Raw genomic sequence first — 17,171 nt, forward strand, 5'->3', positions numbered from 1 at the left:
TTGTAGTATAATAAGTTGGAGTACTGGCCTTCTAGCAGACATGGTTTTATTTACCTCTGCTTTGTTAAACTGGCTGCCTAAAAGGATTTTTGTCAGAACTTGTAATGAGGCCTGAACTCTCCAGAGCAGAGGAGTTATCTGTGTCGGTCTAAACACAGCACTTCTGCTAGGACTCGTGTGTTCCCTTAGGAGTGCCCCCGTGGTCCCCCTTGAGTTCTCTGTAGTTATACCAGTTGTCTGCCTTCCAGATGACTGTCAGCTTTGGTCTTGGTTTTGTCCGGTTGATCTTTGTATATCGATGCTCTGATTTTTCATTATAAGGCTTTCTGCTTTGGTAAATTTCATTAAGAGTTCACTCAGTCTGGCCTATTAGGCCTGACAGTCCGTACTTGCTTTTCCATTTGAGCCATTGTTAGTGGTGTCAGTTTTAGACAGCTTGTTAAAACAAGAGATTGCAGTTTGACTGTCAGACCTGTCTCCTGGTGCTTTTATTTGGTTAGTACAATCTGTGAATTGTTGATGAATGCATCTAGTTAAGTCATAAACTAACATTTGGTGGGAGAAGTGCAACTGATCATCCAAGAGCTAAGATTTAATCTCATCTTGTTTGATTTTCATTTTCTACTATTTTTCCCTTTGCAAAAGGGATGCTAACCTTTGCCTGTCCACTGTTGTATTAGAGTATGTGAGACTCAGGTTCTCTAGAAGAGCAGATGGTGTGCTCTTAACCACTGAGCCATCTATCTCTCCAGTCCCACCCAACACTGTGCTGTGCTGGAACTCACTCTGTAGACTAGACTGGCTGGCCTGGAACTCACAGAGATCCTCCTTCCTCTGCTTCCTGAGCCAGAGCTCTGGGCATGTACCTCACTGCTCCAACCCAAGATTCTTAGCAGGGACTTCAGATATTTAAACCAAGATAGAATCTGTCTCTCAACTCCAACTTAATTTATTGATGATGATTTTAATATGAGACCAGTCAACACAATTGAGGTTTCTTTGTAGCCATGCTGCTTTGAGTTCAGGCTGTGCAGAAAGCTAATATATACAGAGTTACGAAAAACACACACATATTTTTTTCCTTTGATACTTTCAGTTTTGCAAGCTATTTTGAAAGCTACCCAGTCCCTGCCACAACTACTTGATTCTTGTCATTTTAGCCCCCAAATAGCAATAGGCAGTGTTTACTTGGTGGGGTATAGCTGTGTTTATGAAGATAATTAGCATTGTTGCTGATGTCATTGTTTCCCCTGTGCTGATGAGAGTGGCAGAGTTAGTATTCCAGTTGACTATGGAAGAAGAAAGACCATCAAAAAAGATGTTTCTGGCTCTGTGGAATGCTCTGAACCCATATCTCAAATATAGGGTTTTCTCTCTGTTGTTTCAGTCTTCATTTAAAAGATAAGAAACATATACTTGTTCTTAGTCACAGAGTGGGAGAGTAGAGCAAAGAGTTCCACATGGGTAACTTTGTATCTTCACCTACCCCTCCCTCCCTCCTGTAGCAGCTCTGATCCATAGGAGATGCATCCAAAACCCTGATTCAGACTCCAGTTTGATAAGTGGGATTGTGAACAGTTTCACCACTCAGTAACCAATAGTAATCCTTAACTACATTTTTCTTCCTCAGTTTACCCAACTGGTGCTGTTCAGAGAACAGGGTGTGGCTAGTGATTTCTTCGCTTTCCTGTAGGGCTGTAACTCCTTTCCTTCTCTTGACCTTGAACTCCTGTCTTTATGATGCTACACTGGAGACTAATTGACAAGCTTTTGGGTATGATCTCATTGCCATAAGTTTGTTTCATATCTTAGTGATCTATGAAGTTTAGCCTGTCAGACAAACAAAACATTTGTATGGAGGCTATAGTGTTTCGAAGAATAGTTAGTTCATCCTTTCTTATGAGCTGAAGAAACTGAAGCCGCGACATATCATCAGTCATACACACCAGTTGGCAGCAGAGCCTGGGCTAGCAACCTGGTTTCTTGGTTTTTGACTCAATGCGTCTTCAAGCAATTTTTCCACATAGGAGAAAAGACATTAATGTTTTTTCAGCCTAAAAAATAATAAACATTATAATAAATGATAAGCTATCATAAAACAGTATAAGCAATATGATGGGACTCTTAACTATAGTGGGATTATAAAGTATGGTAGATGCATTTGTTCAGCTCTATTCATGTTCAAAAGTAATTTTGTGTAATTAAAATTAACCATATGAAGCTTTTCTTTAAACATCTGAATAAGAGGTGTATAGAAAATTTGCTCTCACTTGAATATCTAAGGTCAGTCTCTAATCTGTTTTTGTTCTTTTGTTCTTAAAAACCTTATAGAAAGATGAGGTCTACCTTAACCTGGTGCTGGACTATGTTCCGGAGACAGTGTACAGAGTCGCCAGACACTATAGTCGAGCCAAGCAGACACTCCCTGTGATCTATGTCAAGGTACGTGACGATGGAACCCCTTCTAGTTTCCAGAACATTTCGTGTGAGCCATGGGTAAGGTTGGAATGTGTCAACCCCATTGACACTGGTACTCCTTGTAAAAACAGCAAGCTCTAGATTGTGTTGAATTCTTACACAGTTTTGTAGCATGGAATCCTCTTAAGGCTTTCATTACTCTGCAGCGGATACAGGTGCTTGCTGTGCAAGGCTGATAACTGGGTTCTGTTCCTGGAACCTACTCCAGGTAGAAGAGAAGCAGCTGCCTGAAGTTGTCCTCTAACCGTCCACGTGTATGGCTCGTGTCCCTGCACACACATGCTCATGTGATAAATGAATTGAGATAAATATTCTGATAAGATAGAGTAAAGTTCAGTTAAGGATTTGAATTGTGTTAGCCTTTGTGTGTGTGCTGTGGGGAGGTGAAGGCCAGAGGCAGACGCCGTGCTTCTTTTTTTTTTCACCGTTCCTTTGAACTGGTCTCTTCCTGACCCCTATATAAGCTTTTAGTTGGGGCTTGTCTCAGTCTCTCTTCCTACCCAGGGCTGGGCTGGCAGCCAAGTGTACCTACTCTCAACTTTGTTCATGGTGCTGGAGATTCGGGTTGAGGTTTTGGTGTTTGTACAGCAAATACTCTACCAGTGAGACATCTCCCAACCCCATAGCTTTGTTTTCATTTTCAATGTCTTCATTGTGCCACATACCAAAACAAACCACTAAATAAATGTAGAGTTATCATATAGTCATTTGTAATGCTTTATTGCCATTTGTAGATATATTTGTTGCATTCATCGTAGAGATTTAAACTGTCAGTTTTAAACAGATTATATTATTTAGTTTTTGGTATCTAATATTAATTCCCTCTTTATTTTTTTAATGTAGCTATAGCAGTGTAGCTAGGAATTTATATAGTATAATCCTGGTTACAGTTGTGGTAGATGATTGGAAGCATATATTTTTCTTTTTAGAGGTGAGATAGAGGAGGGATGGATAGGGTCTTACCCTGTAGTTCAGAACACCCTGGAACTTGTTTTTTTTTTTTTTTTTTTTTTGTTTTGTTTTGTTTTGTTTTTCCAAAATGCTGACATAAAGATGTTATGTATACATTTTTGTCATGGTTCATTCTGAAGGCTTTAACTTGTGTAGCTTGATTTAAATTAACATTAAACCTGTCTAGTCTTAGCAGTTTTCTCACACCTCTGAAGGAAAGTAGCTTTCATGTTAACTTTAGTAATGCCAGTCCTAAGCAATACAGTCTGAAAAGATGGTGTCTTTGTCAGTACTTCTTCTGTTTTTCCTAATTAGACAAGAGGGTTTTTGATTTCCATGGTATTAACTAGGGAATAGAGCTCAGAGAATAAGCACGTAGAACAAATTGAAGGTGAATCAGGTGGAGAGGGTGTCACATGTCTATAATCTCAGCACTTTAGAGGATGACAGGATCAGGGTCAGGCTGTATTCGACTAGGAGTCTGTCCTGGGAGAGTAAAAATAAGTAAAGAAGGAAAGGAAAAGGAAAAGGAAAGGAAAGGAAAAAGGGGAAAGAGGAAAAAGGAAAGGAAAGGAAAAAGGGGAAAGAGGAAAAAGGAAAAGGAAAGGAAAGAGGAAAGGAAAGGAAAGGAAGGAAAAGAAAGAACCACAGCATTGGTCTCGGGATAAGCAGAAGATTGAAGGTGTTACATTGGTTCATGTTTCAAAGCTTTAAAACAATCTTTTAAGGTATTATTTCTATGCTTGCTTTGATGAAATTCCAGACAAAGGCAACTCAAGGATAGCTAAATAGTTCTAGGGGATGCTTTGCATCATGGTAGGGCAGGCCTGGTGGGCGAGCATGGGACCGTTGGCCACGTACAGAGAGGAATCAGTGCATGAGCTGCTTTTCTTCTTACTCAGTTCAGGTACCTAGCCCATCAAATAATGCAGATGCCCTTACAGACATGCCCAGAATTTGTTTTCTGGGTTATTCTAGGTACTGTCAAGCTGGCAGTTAAGATTTACTACCACAATAGTGCCAAGTTAGCTAGGCATCTGTTTGTTTGTTTGTTTGTGTTTTTTGAGACAGGATTTTTTTCCTGTGTAACCCTGGCTCTCCTAGAACTCACTTTGTAGACTAAATGGGCCTTAAACTCAGAGATCCATCTAGGCATCTGTTTTTAAATTACATTGGAAGTCTACATTATTCTGAGGATCTTAAAGGCTATTAATACTATTTACTATCAGAGTTACTAGTGCCTCAATAGGAATTGGTTAGATTTCTTACTTATGAGCTTTCCTGGGTCTCTATTAATGATTTGAGGCTAAAATTTCAGAAAAACAAATGACTCTAAAAGATGACGCTGACTACGTTTATACAGCCTAGGGAGGATGACAGACCTCGCTTCTGGTCTAAAGGCTGCTGCTGTCTGTCACCCATGTGGCTTATGATCTCCCTGTCTCTGAGTGCTTATCCATGTTAAGTAAAAAACAACAATCTAGCCAGCTGGCCTGAGCAAAGTGGGTGAAGGGGGAGCCCAGGACTGTGTGCTTGCTAGGCAAGTGCTCTACATCCCTAGCCCTCTTTGAATTTTAGTGTGAGACACTAAAGTTGCCCAGATAGGTCTTAATTCCCTGCCTCATGTGTGTGCCAACACACCTGTATGCTTTTCTAAATGACTGAAGGATAGCACAAGTATATATTTAATTATACCTTAATTTTCTAATTTATGTAGAAATACCATGAAACTTGTCTAGGGAAAACTGTAATAATAATCAGCAGTTTACATGTTCTGCTGAGAATGGTATTCACTGCATAACGATTCAGATATGTTTGAAGCCAGAGGTATTGAATTAATGTCTCTTATTTATTCCAGTTGTATATGTACCAGCTGTTCAGAAGTCTAGCCTATATCCATTCCTTTGGAATCTGCCATCGAGACATTAAACCACAGAACCTCTTGTTGGATCCTGATACAGCTGTATTAAAACTCTGTGACTTTGGAAGGTGAGCTCCCTTTTTTAACTCGCCTCCCATCCTTCAGCCCCTCTTCCCTCACACTCTCTTAAGTGACTCATTTAACAGTGCTAGTCCAAGCCCCGTAATCCTTATTCAGGGAATATAAACTAATGTAGTTCTGTGTGAGAATGGTTTTGATAATTTTTGTGGGAACAATAAATGTGTGTGCCCTTTATCCTATAGTTAACTTCTGAGGATTATTTCTTTATTACATGTTTAGAGATTATGTATATTTAGAGATTTTTAATAGTGTTGCTTATAAATATCTAGTAGCAAGAAAATTTGCAGATAAATTGATATATACAAATACAATGTTATACATGCTGCTGAAGGAAAAAATGAGGGAGCTGTCAGAACTGGAAGGGAATAATGTCTGGGAAGGACCAAGTGAGAAAAGTCAGTTGGCAAAGGCACTTGCTATCAAGGCTGACAACTTGAGTCTGATCCCAGGGACTTAACTTGGTCCTGCAAGTTGTCCCCTGACTGCCACAGGAGTGCTGGAGTGCTAACTTTCAAGCACAAAGGCTGTGGTAGCACTTGCTGATAATCCTAATCACTCAGGAGACTAAGGTGTGGGAGGTCATTAGTTTGAGGCTGGCCTAAGCCATGTAGTGAGACTGTGCAAAAAGAAAGCCACTGTCAAGTCAGTACTGTATGCATGGTAGCTTTTGTTTTAAAAACACTGTTGTGACTACTTGTGTACAAACATGCATAATAAACATATGTAATATTCCACTCATGATTATCTGGAATAGGATGTCAGGAATATTATGTACTTGGAAAACTTACATTCTCATTGATTATTCTTCAGTATTCCTTGAGTTTATGTAATATGTATATCTACTCCATCTTCATTACAAATAGATTTTTTTAAGTTATTATGCATTTATATATAGTCCTTTAATTTCATACTTAGCCTCTACAGGAGTACAGTAAAATACCAAGATGCAAGATTTTTCTCGATTACTTAATATTTAATATTTATATTTTTCACTGTTTCCTCATTTTTGCAGATTCTAACAAGTTTGATTTTTTTTTTTTTAAAACCACCAATTTCTTTGTCATATATTGTTACTAATAGTAAAACCCTCATGCTTTCTCTTTGTGTAGTCAGTAGCTATAAGCCTCCCACCATGCAGTCAAGCCTATATCCACCATAGGACAGACCATCATATTCCTTCTTCCATTCTGCTATAGCCACCAGTGGTAACCGCTGCTCTTTCTCCTGAGACATCTTTCATTATAACTTGGATGCTTTTCATCCTTGCTAGAATTCTTTTTCAATTTAGCACCACAGATTATATATTGACTAGTCCTGCTGGTGTCTGTATTCTTTCCTCTTTATATATACTCTTCTACACCAAACCACACATTAGATTGTGGGTTTAACATCAGTTACATTTTCCACAGGTGTAGGGAGGTATTTGGAAAAACCGAGCCAATCTGCTGTCAGTAAGTTCATGCTTCGTCTCATTCATGCAGTTTCTTCCAAACCATTCCTACTTAGCAAGCCCTATCCCAGGATCTCAACTTTGTAGGCTGTGGCTCTAGTGAACACACTAAAGCTTTTATTTGATGGTTGAATTGTGTGCTACTGCTTATTTCACATATGAAAAGGCGCCCGAATCACATGGGGTCTGTTACTGTGGAGAGTAACTGCCAAGGCCTGCAAGAGCCACCAGTGCAAGTTCCTCTTCTCACCACCGTGTCAGAGCACTGTTAGCACTGGGACTCTTGGGATATAGAGTAGCTGTGCTCTGATACATTGAAAGAGGGCTTTCACAGGTGTGAAATAGCTCATTCTTTATCAATTCTGAGGTGGACTTTGGAGACACTTAAGGTGGAAACTTAACAAAATAGCCTTATTCTCTTCTTAATTATTTTTAACTAGGTGTAACAGGTCTGACAGTAGCTGAAATGGGGTGTGAAAACCCCATTTTATAGAGGCTAAATGGGGTGTCTAAGGACCAACCTTAGGTGAGACCACAAGGCAGTGTCAACCTCTCACCTACCTACAAAGGAAAAAGTTAGCTTCATCAGTAATGAGGGAAAAGAATATATAGGCTGTCAAGGCTTTCAGTTAGATAATTTGGAGTTATTGGGAACTTTGTATTTTAGGAATCTGTTTTATCCATTAAGAATGTACCTATTTTGTTGGTCTCTCTGTAGCTCTGGCTGTCGTAGCAGCTTGCTGCTTCTGCTTCCGTGTAGAGCACTCAGATACTGAGACTCAAGGCGTGGGCCACCGAGTCCTGCTAGTCATTTGTTTGAGAGCTGGAGTTTAAACTCCACATCCCAGACAACTGTGTTTTCAAGGAGCTATCCCAAGCCCCAGAATGCACTTCTGAAGAGAGGAAAGTCCGTTATCTAGTACACTAAACCTTGATTTTTTTTTTTTTTTTTTGACATCTGAAAACCTTACTGTTGTTAATATAGCAAATACTGTTTTATCTGGGCCTAAGAAGAAGGTTAAAATTTGAAACGGATGATGAAAGGGAAAACAAATCAAGTTTAGAGTCATCATTGACTATAAGTAAATTGAAGGAAAGGAAACCCCACCCCAAGACTGTCTCCTCACCTGTCTGGGTCTCCTCCTCCTCGCTGTTACCTCAGACTTTTCACCTTTCTTGGCATTTATTTTCTTGTTGTTTTTTTTCCCTCTTTGTTCATTTGGTTTTCTTGCAGTATTTTGTTCTGTATCTGATGCTGCTGTCAGAACAGCTCCTAGAGCGGCCTGCTTATTTGAGATGGGATTACCTAAAGAAACATTTCAAGAGATACTGTGACTCACTTCAGTGTTTAAAATATATACTGTAAGCTACTTTAGAAGGAAGGTTTTAATAATATGTAAACTTAGAGCTGCAGAGATAGATGCAGTTGATAGGGTCTGAGTCATTTTCCCCTAAAATTGAATGCCTTTTCACAGTTTGTTTAACAGTAGGTGTTTAAGCAGTAGACCAACTAGAATGTGGAATGTGTAAGGCTGAGTCGGTCATCCTGAGTCAAAAGACCAAGTTGAACAGAGTGGCCAGATCCCCCACCCCCTTTTTAAAAGAGCATATAGGTGAGGAATATTGATATATTCGCCTATTCTGATCTGGTAATATTCTTTTGTTGGAGAAGACTACTTTTTAATTTTCTGCCCTTTATATTTTATTTATTAATTATTTTTGAGACATGGTCTCACTGTATATCCCTGGCTGACCTAGAACTCACTACAAAGTGGTCTCCATCTCACAGAGATTCACCTGTCTCTGCCTCCTGAGTGGTGGGATTAAAGGTGTGCAACCACCATGCCTGTCAGCCATTTAATATTTCACAAGTAGAATTAATTTAGGAAATGGGGAACCAGAAATAATTGACTATGTGTAACCTTTTGTAATTTTTTAATCTCTTTGTTCCTTAGCTAACACCTGACAAACACTCACTTTAAAACTCACTTTTTTAGATATCAGTTTGATGAAATTGTGTATTTCTTTTGTTGGAAACAGTTTCAGGTGTGTGGCATTATTGCAGTCTTACGAGATTTAGATGAACATGTGGTATGTGAATGTAAGAGTATTCATTTCTTTAAGGTATAGATTTAAAATTTGTTTTTGATTTTTATTTTTTCATCAGTGCAAAGCAGCTGGTCCGAGGAGAGCCCAACGTTTCCTATATTTGTTCTCGGTACTACAGGGCGCCAGAGTTGATCTTTGGAGCCACTGACTACACGTCCAGTATAGGTGAGTGCAGGTCTGAGCGCAGTGGGTGTGACTCTTAACTGCAGCCTGGCTCTTACCAGGTCTCTGACTCAGAGAGGGCAGGGCTGCAGAGGACACCTTTGCAGAAATGAAGAGAGCTCATTTTCTTTCTTACATCTTAGAGTTGATGCTTTTCTGGTTTTATGCTTTTTTAGTATTAGAATTATACAAGTATTATTTTGTATTGTAGTTGCTTAATACATCTGTTTGACGCTGAAGTTTCAAATAATTTTTGATAATCATGTAGAAACATTACTGAGGCAGGGGAGGATGGTTAAAAGACGTGTGTCACAGCATACGTGTGGAGCTCAGCCACAGCTGCACTGAAGGAACTTTTGTCTGCTTAGTTAACTAATGGGTTCTGTACTGGTTTTCTAGTTCTCCTGAAGTGTTTATTTTTGAGCCTAACCTACTTAGAAAACTTGTTAATTAATAATGTTACTTTTAAAATGTTAATTTTATAATTAATAGGGCAATAATATTTCTGAATTCCTATAAAGATGCATCTCTTAATTTTCGAGCAGCTTAATTCATTAGCTTTTCAGGTTTCAAAGTTTCACTGGAGATGTCTAACGATAGAAAGATTAGAGACAGTTGAAATCTTCATTGACCTTATCTTCTTAACCTGTTCTACTGCAATTGCTATGTTAGCAGATAAAAACCCATTTCCCGTAAGAGAGAAAATCAGTTTATTTAATGTATCATGGCAGGGGTGGCGGGGAGCTGGGCTTCACTGATGTGGCTGGACTAGCTGACCTGTGGGTCTGAGACCATCCTGTCTTAAGCTCTCTCTACCATAAGCCACCTCCACAGCCCCTTTCACTTTGTTTCTGATTAGAACCCTTTAGTCCTAAATAAAAACTAAAGCATACATATTACACTCCTCCCCCAGGAAAAACCCCATAATCATGGGGGTGGGGCAAAAACCAAAATAAAAACAAAACCTGGCTAATTTAGTACAGTGTTTTGTCCTCCTGATACGCACAGCGGTGCGTTGTTCTTTTTCTTTTCAGAAAGGGCAATATGCCAAAGCATCTTTTCGCTGATGCTGGTGCTTTTTACACACTAGGTCATTTTATTGTTTATGCTGTTACTGTAAAGTTACATTCTAGGACCTGAAAATGTCCGCAACACTTAGGGCTCTACAGCCCACACTTGATGAAACCTGCCACAGGAGAGGAGGGAGGGAGGGTGTGCGGTGCCATGTGTGGTGCTGTCTTACTGTGGCTGTAGGAACATGGCGTGTATGACTGGATAAGTGAGAAGTGCTGCAGAGAAGCTGACTGGAAAAAACAGTATCTGAGCTGCCACGTGGAGACCCTGATTCTGCCTACTCTTCATAGTTGTGTGAGGAGTCGAATAAAACGTTACTCGAGTACTGTAGGCGACAGTCTTTCCTGTGCTTATTAACTCAGCTGTCTCCAAGAGAAAGTTTAGTCCTTTGTCCTTGCAAATGCCACTGGATACAATAATTGATTAGTATTCTATTCAAATATTTAATACTAGTTAGCTATATATAATCGATACACAAGATAATAGATTGAGTTGTGCCAGGGTCTACAAAAATCTGAACAGTCCTTCTAAAATAATCAGAGCCAGATCACCTGGCACATTGTAGAAAACATGGGTTTGGATCTAAGATGCTTGCCTTTTAAATTTGGTTTATGCGTGTGGTTTTGCATGTATGTATGCATACCACATGCATACATTAGTGCCTGTGGAGGTCAGAAGAGGGTGTCAAATCTCTTAGAACTGGAGATATAGGTGGTTGTGAGCCATTACATGGATGCTGGGAATTGAACTAGGTTCTGTGCAAGAGCAGCAAGTAGTCTTTCTTAATGGATAAGCCATAGCTGTAGCCATGATCTTGCTTCTTAAGACTTTGTAAGATTTATAGAAGACTGGGTAGGTAGTACTTGCCTTTAATCTCAGTACACAGAAAGCAGATGTAGGCAAATCTCTTTTAAATCTAGCCAACCCAGGGCTACATGTACTGAGTCAGTCTCTGACTCTGTCTCTCTCTTTCCACTCTTTTTCAGGCATACAGAATAGGTTTGTGAAAGTTGTATATTTATAAAAATAATTATTTATTAAAAAATAAAAGGGTTCAAGTATATGAATAAATACTTTTTAAAAATTAGCAATATTTGGAATGAAACCATCACTGATTCTGACTAAATTATTGTCATGTTTGGATTTAATGAATACTATGCAATCTAAGTTAAATATACATTTCATTTCATATTTAGTGTGATAAACCTTTCTTTTGTTTTTTTTCTTCAGATGTGTGGTCTGCAGGCTGTGTGTTGGCTGAATTATTGCTAGGACAACCAATATTTCCTGGGGACAGTGGTGTGGATCAGTTGGTGGAAATAATAAAGGTGAGATGGTTGATTTACACTTTTGTACTTTTGAACCAAAAATGTTACACACATACACACACATAAGCACACAAAGCAATACCTTTATACAGTGGGAAAGGAGGCTGGGGACATGATTCAGAAGTGAAAGCCCTCGCGGTGCAAGCATGAGAAGTAGAGCCAACTCCCAGAGTAGAGACCCACATGAGTGTTTCCTGGGCTTGTCATTCCCACCCAGAGAGCCCTGAGCAGGCTGCCTGGGAGGAGAAGCCATGTTTACAAGCTCTCGGCTCGGTTGAGACCCTGCTTAAATGAATGCAGTGGAGTCGTGACCAAGGAGAATTGCTGAGACCTACCTAGCCTTGGGCTTTCATGTATAAGCATACAGAGGATAAAAAAGGAGAAAGGGGTTGTAGGTCATTTAACAAGCTGTGCTACAGAGCAGGTGGGGGGGAAAAACATTGCCTTCCTTTCTTAAAGTTTTCTTTCTATTGTATGGATTTTTTTTCTTTTTCTTTCTTTCTTTCTTTCTCTTTCTTCCTTTCTTTCTTTCTTTCTTTCTTTCTTTCTTTCTTTCTTTCTTTCTTTCTTTCTTTCTTTCTTTCTTTCTTTCTTTCTTTCTTTCTTTCCTTTTCCTTTCTCTCTCTCTCTCTCTCCTTCCTTCCTTCCTCCCTCCCTCTCTTTCCTTCCTCTCTTTCCTTTCTTTCTTTCTTTCCTTCCTTGGCCTGTTCGTGCATTTGTGTATTACATGTGTTCATAGTTCTCTCCAAGGCTAGTAGAGAGTGGATCATTTGGATTCTCAAACTAGAAGGATTGCAGATCATTGTAAGCTGCTGCCACATGGGTTCTGGGAATCAAACCTCTGGAAGAACAGACTGTGCTAACACACCTTTCCAGCCACACGATCTGATTATATTTTAAGATCTGTGTCATAATTTAACATTGCTTTTCCTTTTAACATCAGGAAAATAGGGATTTAAAGCTACTGGGTCCAAATATAGTTGAAGAGGTCACCTTCCCTAACTCTCTGGAATTGGGTTTGACAGCTGAGACCACTGTGGTCACCTCTTTTTTTGTTGTGTTGGAAAACAGGGTTTTCCATGTAGCCCTGGTTATCTTGGAACTCACTCTATAGACAATGCTGGCCTTGCGCTTTCAGACTGAACCATTAACCTTGTCAGCAATACTGCTCTCTTCTTACTGATTAGAAACAAGTGGTAGAAATCACGAAAGTGCAAAGCAATCTTGGAGAAGGGCTTTTTCAAATGTACAAAGTACTCTTCAGTATTTATGAGACCCTTTGCACTTTTTAAATATATGTATATGATACATACAAGAGAAACATGAAAGAAGTCCTAGTTCCAGTATTACACTAGGATTATTGAACTGGTGTTCAGTTCTTAGAAGAAATAAGAACTAGTCATTAGATACAGAGACCACCTGTGTATCTCAAAGGGAGCGATACATTTTTATTATCATTCTCTCATATATTACATCCCAACTTCAGCTTCCCCTCCCTCTTCTCATCCCAGTCTCTCCCTCTCCCCACTCCCATCAACTCCTCAGAACAGAGCAGGCCTCCCATGGGTATCAACCAAACACCTATCAGGTTGTAAAAATACTGGGCACATCCCTTAATTAAGCTGGAAATAGGCAACCCAGTAGGAGGGAAAGGACCCCAACCAGTCAGAAGAGTCAGAGACAAGCCCTGCTCCCACTGCTCCCTGGAGTCCCACAGGAAGACCAAGGCACACAGCCATATGCAGAGGACCAGGTCGGACCCATTCAGGTTCCCTCTCCATAGCCCCTGTTAGTCCAGGTGAGTTGATTCTGTGAGTTTTCTTTGGTGTCCTTAACCCCTCTGGTTCCTACTTTTAAAATTGCAAAAACAGAAATAGTATTCATTTGGGGGTTTAAACCCAAGATTTTCAGACATTGCCCTTTCTTGAATATTCTGCTTAGGCTGAGATTCACCTAGAATTTTTTTAATGTTTTGTTTCTGCAAATATATAGCAGATGAATGGTTTACTTTGGTGCTCATATGGTTTTTTTTTATAATCACAGAATAGTTGCCTTTTTATGGAAGGACAGAACTTGTTTCCAAGTTTATGAAGCAAAGGCTGATAGCTAAAAACAGTTCTAATAAAGAATAGATTAGAAGGCTTCCACTTCCTAGTTTCAAAACTAATCATACAGTTACAGTAATTAAGAGAATGTAGAACTTGCATGCATATAGAAATGGGATATAATTGAGAGCCAAGAAATCTTTACATTTATGGCCAATTGATTTTTTTTTTTTTGACATGTATTCTAAGACAATTCATTGTGAGAAAACCGTAATTACAGGCAGTAGTACTTAGACTACTGGGTTTGTATGTTCAGAAGAATAAAGTTGGAATCTATCTTTCTTATTACACTTCTGTGGAGGAGAGAACATTTATACAATCCATGGAACTGTGAATTAGTACAGACAGTATGGAAAAATATTTGAAGGTTCCTTAGAAGACAAATGTTTAATTATAGCATGATCAAGTCCCCTCCTGCACGAGTATCTATCCCGAATACTTGAGAGTGTGAAAGCTGCGCCTTCAGATAGTCACTGCAGCATTGTTTGTGGTAGTCAAGATGTGAATGACACCAGCCTGTGTCATCGTTCAAGAAACAGATGGTGATGTCATCATTGAGTAAACAGATGGTGATGTCATCATTGAATAAATGGATGGCGATATGCTTTATTTCAGCTTGCAGTTCTCAGGCCACATTCCATCACTGAGGGAAGTCAGGGCTGAAACTCAAGGCAGCATCCTAGAGGCAGGGACTGAAGCGGAGGCCATGGAGGAGTGCTGCTTACTGGATTGTTCTCATGGCTTGCTCAGCCTGCTTTCTTATGGCACACAGGACCACCAGCCCAGTGGTACCACCACCCACAGTGACATGGGTCCTCCCATTTCAATCTTCAGCCATGAAAAATGCACTTTAGACTTCTCTACAGGCTAGTCTTATGGAGGTATTGTTTTTAATTGAGAGTCCCTTTTCCCAATTGACACTATCTTATGTCATGTTGACATAGAACTAGCCAGCACACCCGTTATCCTTTTTAAAAAGCCTTTCAGGGTATACACCCTTTTAGCTGCGTGTATTGAGTTAGTGAAGGATTTTATCTTGGAATTAGGCCTGGAATGTAGAAGTTGTTGAACTGAAGGAGCTCAAAGGTAGGTTTAGAGGAAACAAGCGAGACCAAGGAGTGGGCTGTGTCATCTCTGGTAACTGAGCAGTGTGAGCAGTGTGCAGACGCTGGGTTTCTGTTGCAGTGCTATCTGAAAGGCTTCTTCTTAAGAAACTAACCCTTGAACTGAGTCTTCACCATGGAAACAACATAAACTATTTAAAGAGGAAGGTAATGTTTAGCTATTTACGTGAAGACAGGTCTCTTGTGTGTTTTAAATACAGCTTGTGGTTGTGAATGACAGGGTTGATAGATTATGAGTGTACCAGGAACGAGGAATCTAGAGCTGTGGACAGTAGGCGTATACTATATTTTAGGGAGTTAGAAAGCCACTGCAGAATTTTAAGCAGAGGGGTAACATTTCTAATATAGTGTCTTTACTACACAGCAGCTTAAACAAAACGGGCTACACCTGCAGCTCCTTCTTTGAAGTTTGGTGCCCTCTGGTGTTGAGCCATAAAAAAGCAACTAGTCCCTCCTGAGTATTGTAGTTGTAATGCATTGCATGCATTGTATTGTATTGGAGTTGTTTTGTCTGTTGTCATTGTGATGTAGTGTAGTCCGTGTTCAGTCGGTTTTAGACAGCCGTAGAGGGAAGCTCAGGAGACCTCAACACTAGCTTAAGAGCTACAGGCAACTAAGGAATGCTGAGGGCAGGAGAGATAGCTTTCTCAGGGAAGAGTGTACTTAATTGATATCCAGTCCAAATGGTTATCTCTGACAATGTGTAATACAAGGAACATCATTCTGACTGAGTGCTCTTGTGTGCTCCCCACGCCCCCCAACACCTTTCCCTGTCTATGTGTGAATGCTTAAAGAAAAAGGCCATAACATTTGAAAGGGTGGGGGTAAGTGGTAAGGTTTAGAGGGAGAAAAGGGAAGGGGAGAATGATATAATTATCTCAAAAAATAAGAAATTTAAAAAAAACCTATGTAGGAAACACCCTTTTCAGAGCTTTTTATAGATACTTTCGGTGGTGTTTGTTTGTTTGTTTATTTACTTGAGGATGTCAGTTTGGCATCTGTTTTGATGTTTTCCATGTGGGGTCAATTTGTTACTAGTGGGTGAAAAAATATTGTAAGAAATGTAGACAATACCAGATCTAGCTGAAATGATTTTGTTTAAGGGATGAACAAACATCCCAAAGGGATGTAGCAGATAGATCCCTGATTTTCCCATCATCCTGCCCATCTCTATAGTATAGCACGATTGGCAAAAGAAAAGATACTTTCTGCCTAGATGGACAGATCATAAACTCTGTTACAATAGAAGTGTGATTCTGCCTCTGAGTGATAATTATTATTTCTCCTTCCTCTTTTACTATGTGAATATTCTAGTTTCCTTTCTGTTGCTGTGATTTCAAAACAAAACAAAAAATACACTGACCAAAAGCTCCTCAGGGGAAAAGAATTTATTTGGCTTACACTTCCAGGTCACATTCTGCCATTGAGGAAAGTCAGAGCAGAAACTTGGTGGCAAGCCTGTTTACTCCGTTCGCACACAGCATTACCTCTGACCAGGAAGCTCATTCATAGCTAAAGATATACAGCAGAAACTTGGAAGGATGCTGCTTTGGCGGCTCACTGGCAGGTCCGTGCTAAGCTGGCTCTCTTACACAGCCCAGGACCTGCCTGCCCAGCAAGTGGTGCCTCCACACTGGGCTGGGCTTTCCTGGATCAGTCAACAAACAGTCCCATATAATACCCCATAGTCCAGTCTCATCCCGGCTGTTCCTCAGTTGAGACTCCTTTCTCAGGTGACTTGAGGCTGTGTCAGGTTGGCAATTAAGAGTTCACTAGGACACTGCACTGCCGTGTGTAGAGAAAAGTGCATAGAGCAAAGTGACGAGTTCACGTTGTTGAGGGACTTCATTTATACGGAATTCATAAGTAAGTATTCTTTTTTGTGAATAGGTATCTTTCATCAAAGTTTCTTGGAGATTAAAATAATAATCCTATTTCTTAAAATCCAACTGAACTTCATTCTGTTTCTGAAGTGATACGGTCCTTATTAAATATGCTATCCATAAAATGAAAAAAATTAATGTGACATCTCGGCCTTTCAAAGTTAAGCTGTAGTGGTTATTAAAATGTCTTTTCCTTGTGGTGTTGGCTTTGCTCTGTTGTCATGGGGTCTCCCTAGGGTTTAGACTTTTATCTTGACCTTTGCTCACTGAGCAGCCCTTACTTCTATCAGCATCCTGTTTTCTACCTTAGCTGCCAGTGTGAATAGAGTTTGCTTCTGTCCCATCTGCCCGCCTACTGGATCTTCTTACGTGAACACCAGCTCCTCGCTCTCCATCAAGGTGTTTTCAAGAGTCCTTAATTTATGTTGTATGATTGTGTTGGCCCTGGTGTTTTTATTATGTCAGTGGCCTCCGGGGCTCTGTTGGCTTTGTTTTAATTTTGAGA

At 39.9% G+C, this 17,171-nt stretch overlaps 1 protein-coding gene across 2 annotated transcripts in view; it reads left to right on the forward strand.

Annotated features, from left to right (window-relative positions):
* The window catches only part of Gsk3b (glycogen synthase kinase 3 beta), a 151,816-nt gene that overhangs the window by 91,586 nt on the left and 43,059 nt on the right, over nucleotides 1-17,171 (forward strand). For both annotated transcript variants that reach the window (XM_029470640.2, XM_021184609.3), the window contains exons 4-7: nucleotides 2,332-2,442; nucleotides 5,288-5,418; nucleotides 9,049-9,155; nucleotides 11,457-11,554. In XM_029470640.2, coding sequence (XP_029326500.1) covers nucleotides 2,332-2,442; nucleotides 5,288-5,418; nucleotides 9,049-9,155; nucleotides 11,457-11,554 — 447 coding nt within the window. The remainder of the gene's footprint in view (nucleotides 1-2,331; nucleotides 2,443-5,287; nucleotides 5,419-9,048; nucleotides 9,156-11,456; nucleotides 11,555-17,171) is intronic.

The sequence above is a fragment of the Mus caroli genome, unplaced genomic scaffold (genome assembly GCF_978045245.1).
Source record: "Mus caroli unplaced genomic scaffold, Mus_caroli_1 scaffold_17, whole genome shotgun sequence".
Lineage (NCBI taxonomy): Eukaryota > Metazoa > Chordata > Mammalia > Rodentia > Muridae > Mus > Mus caroli.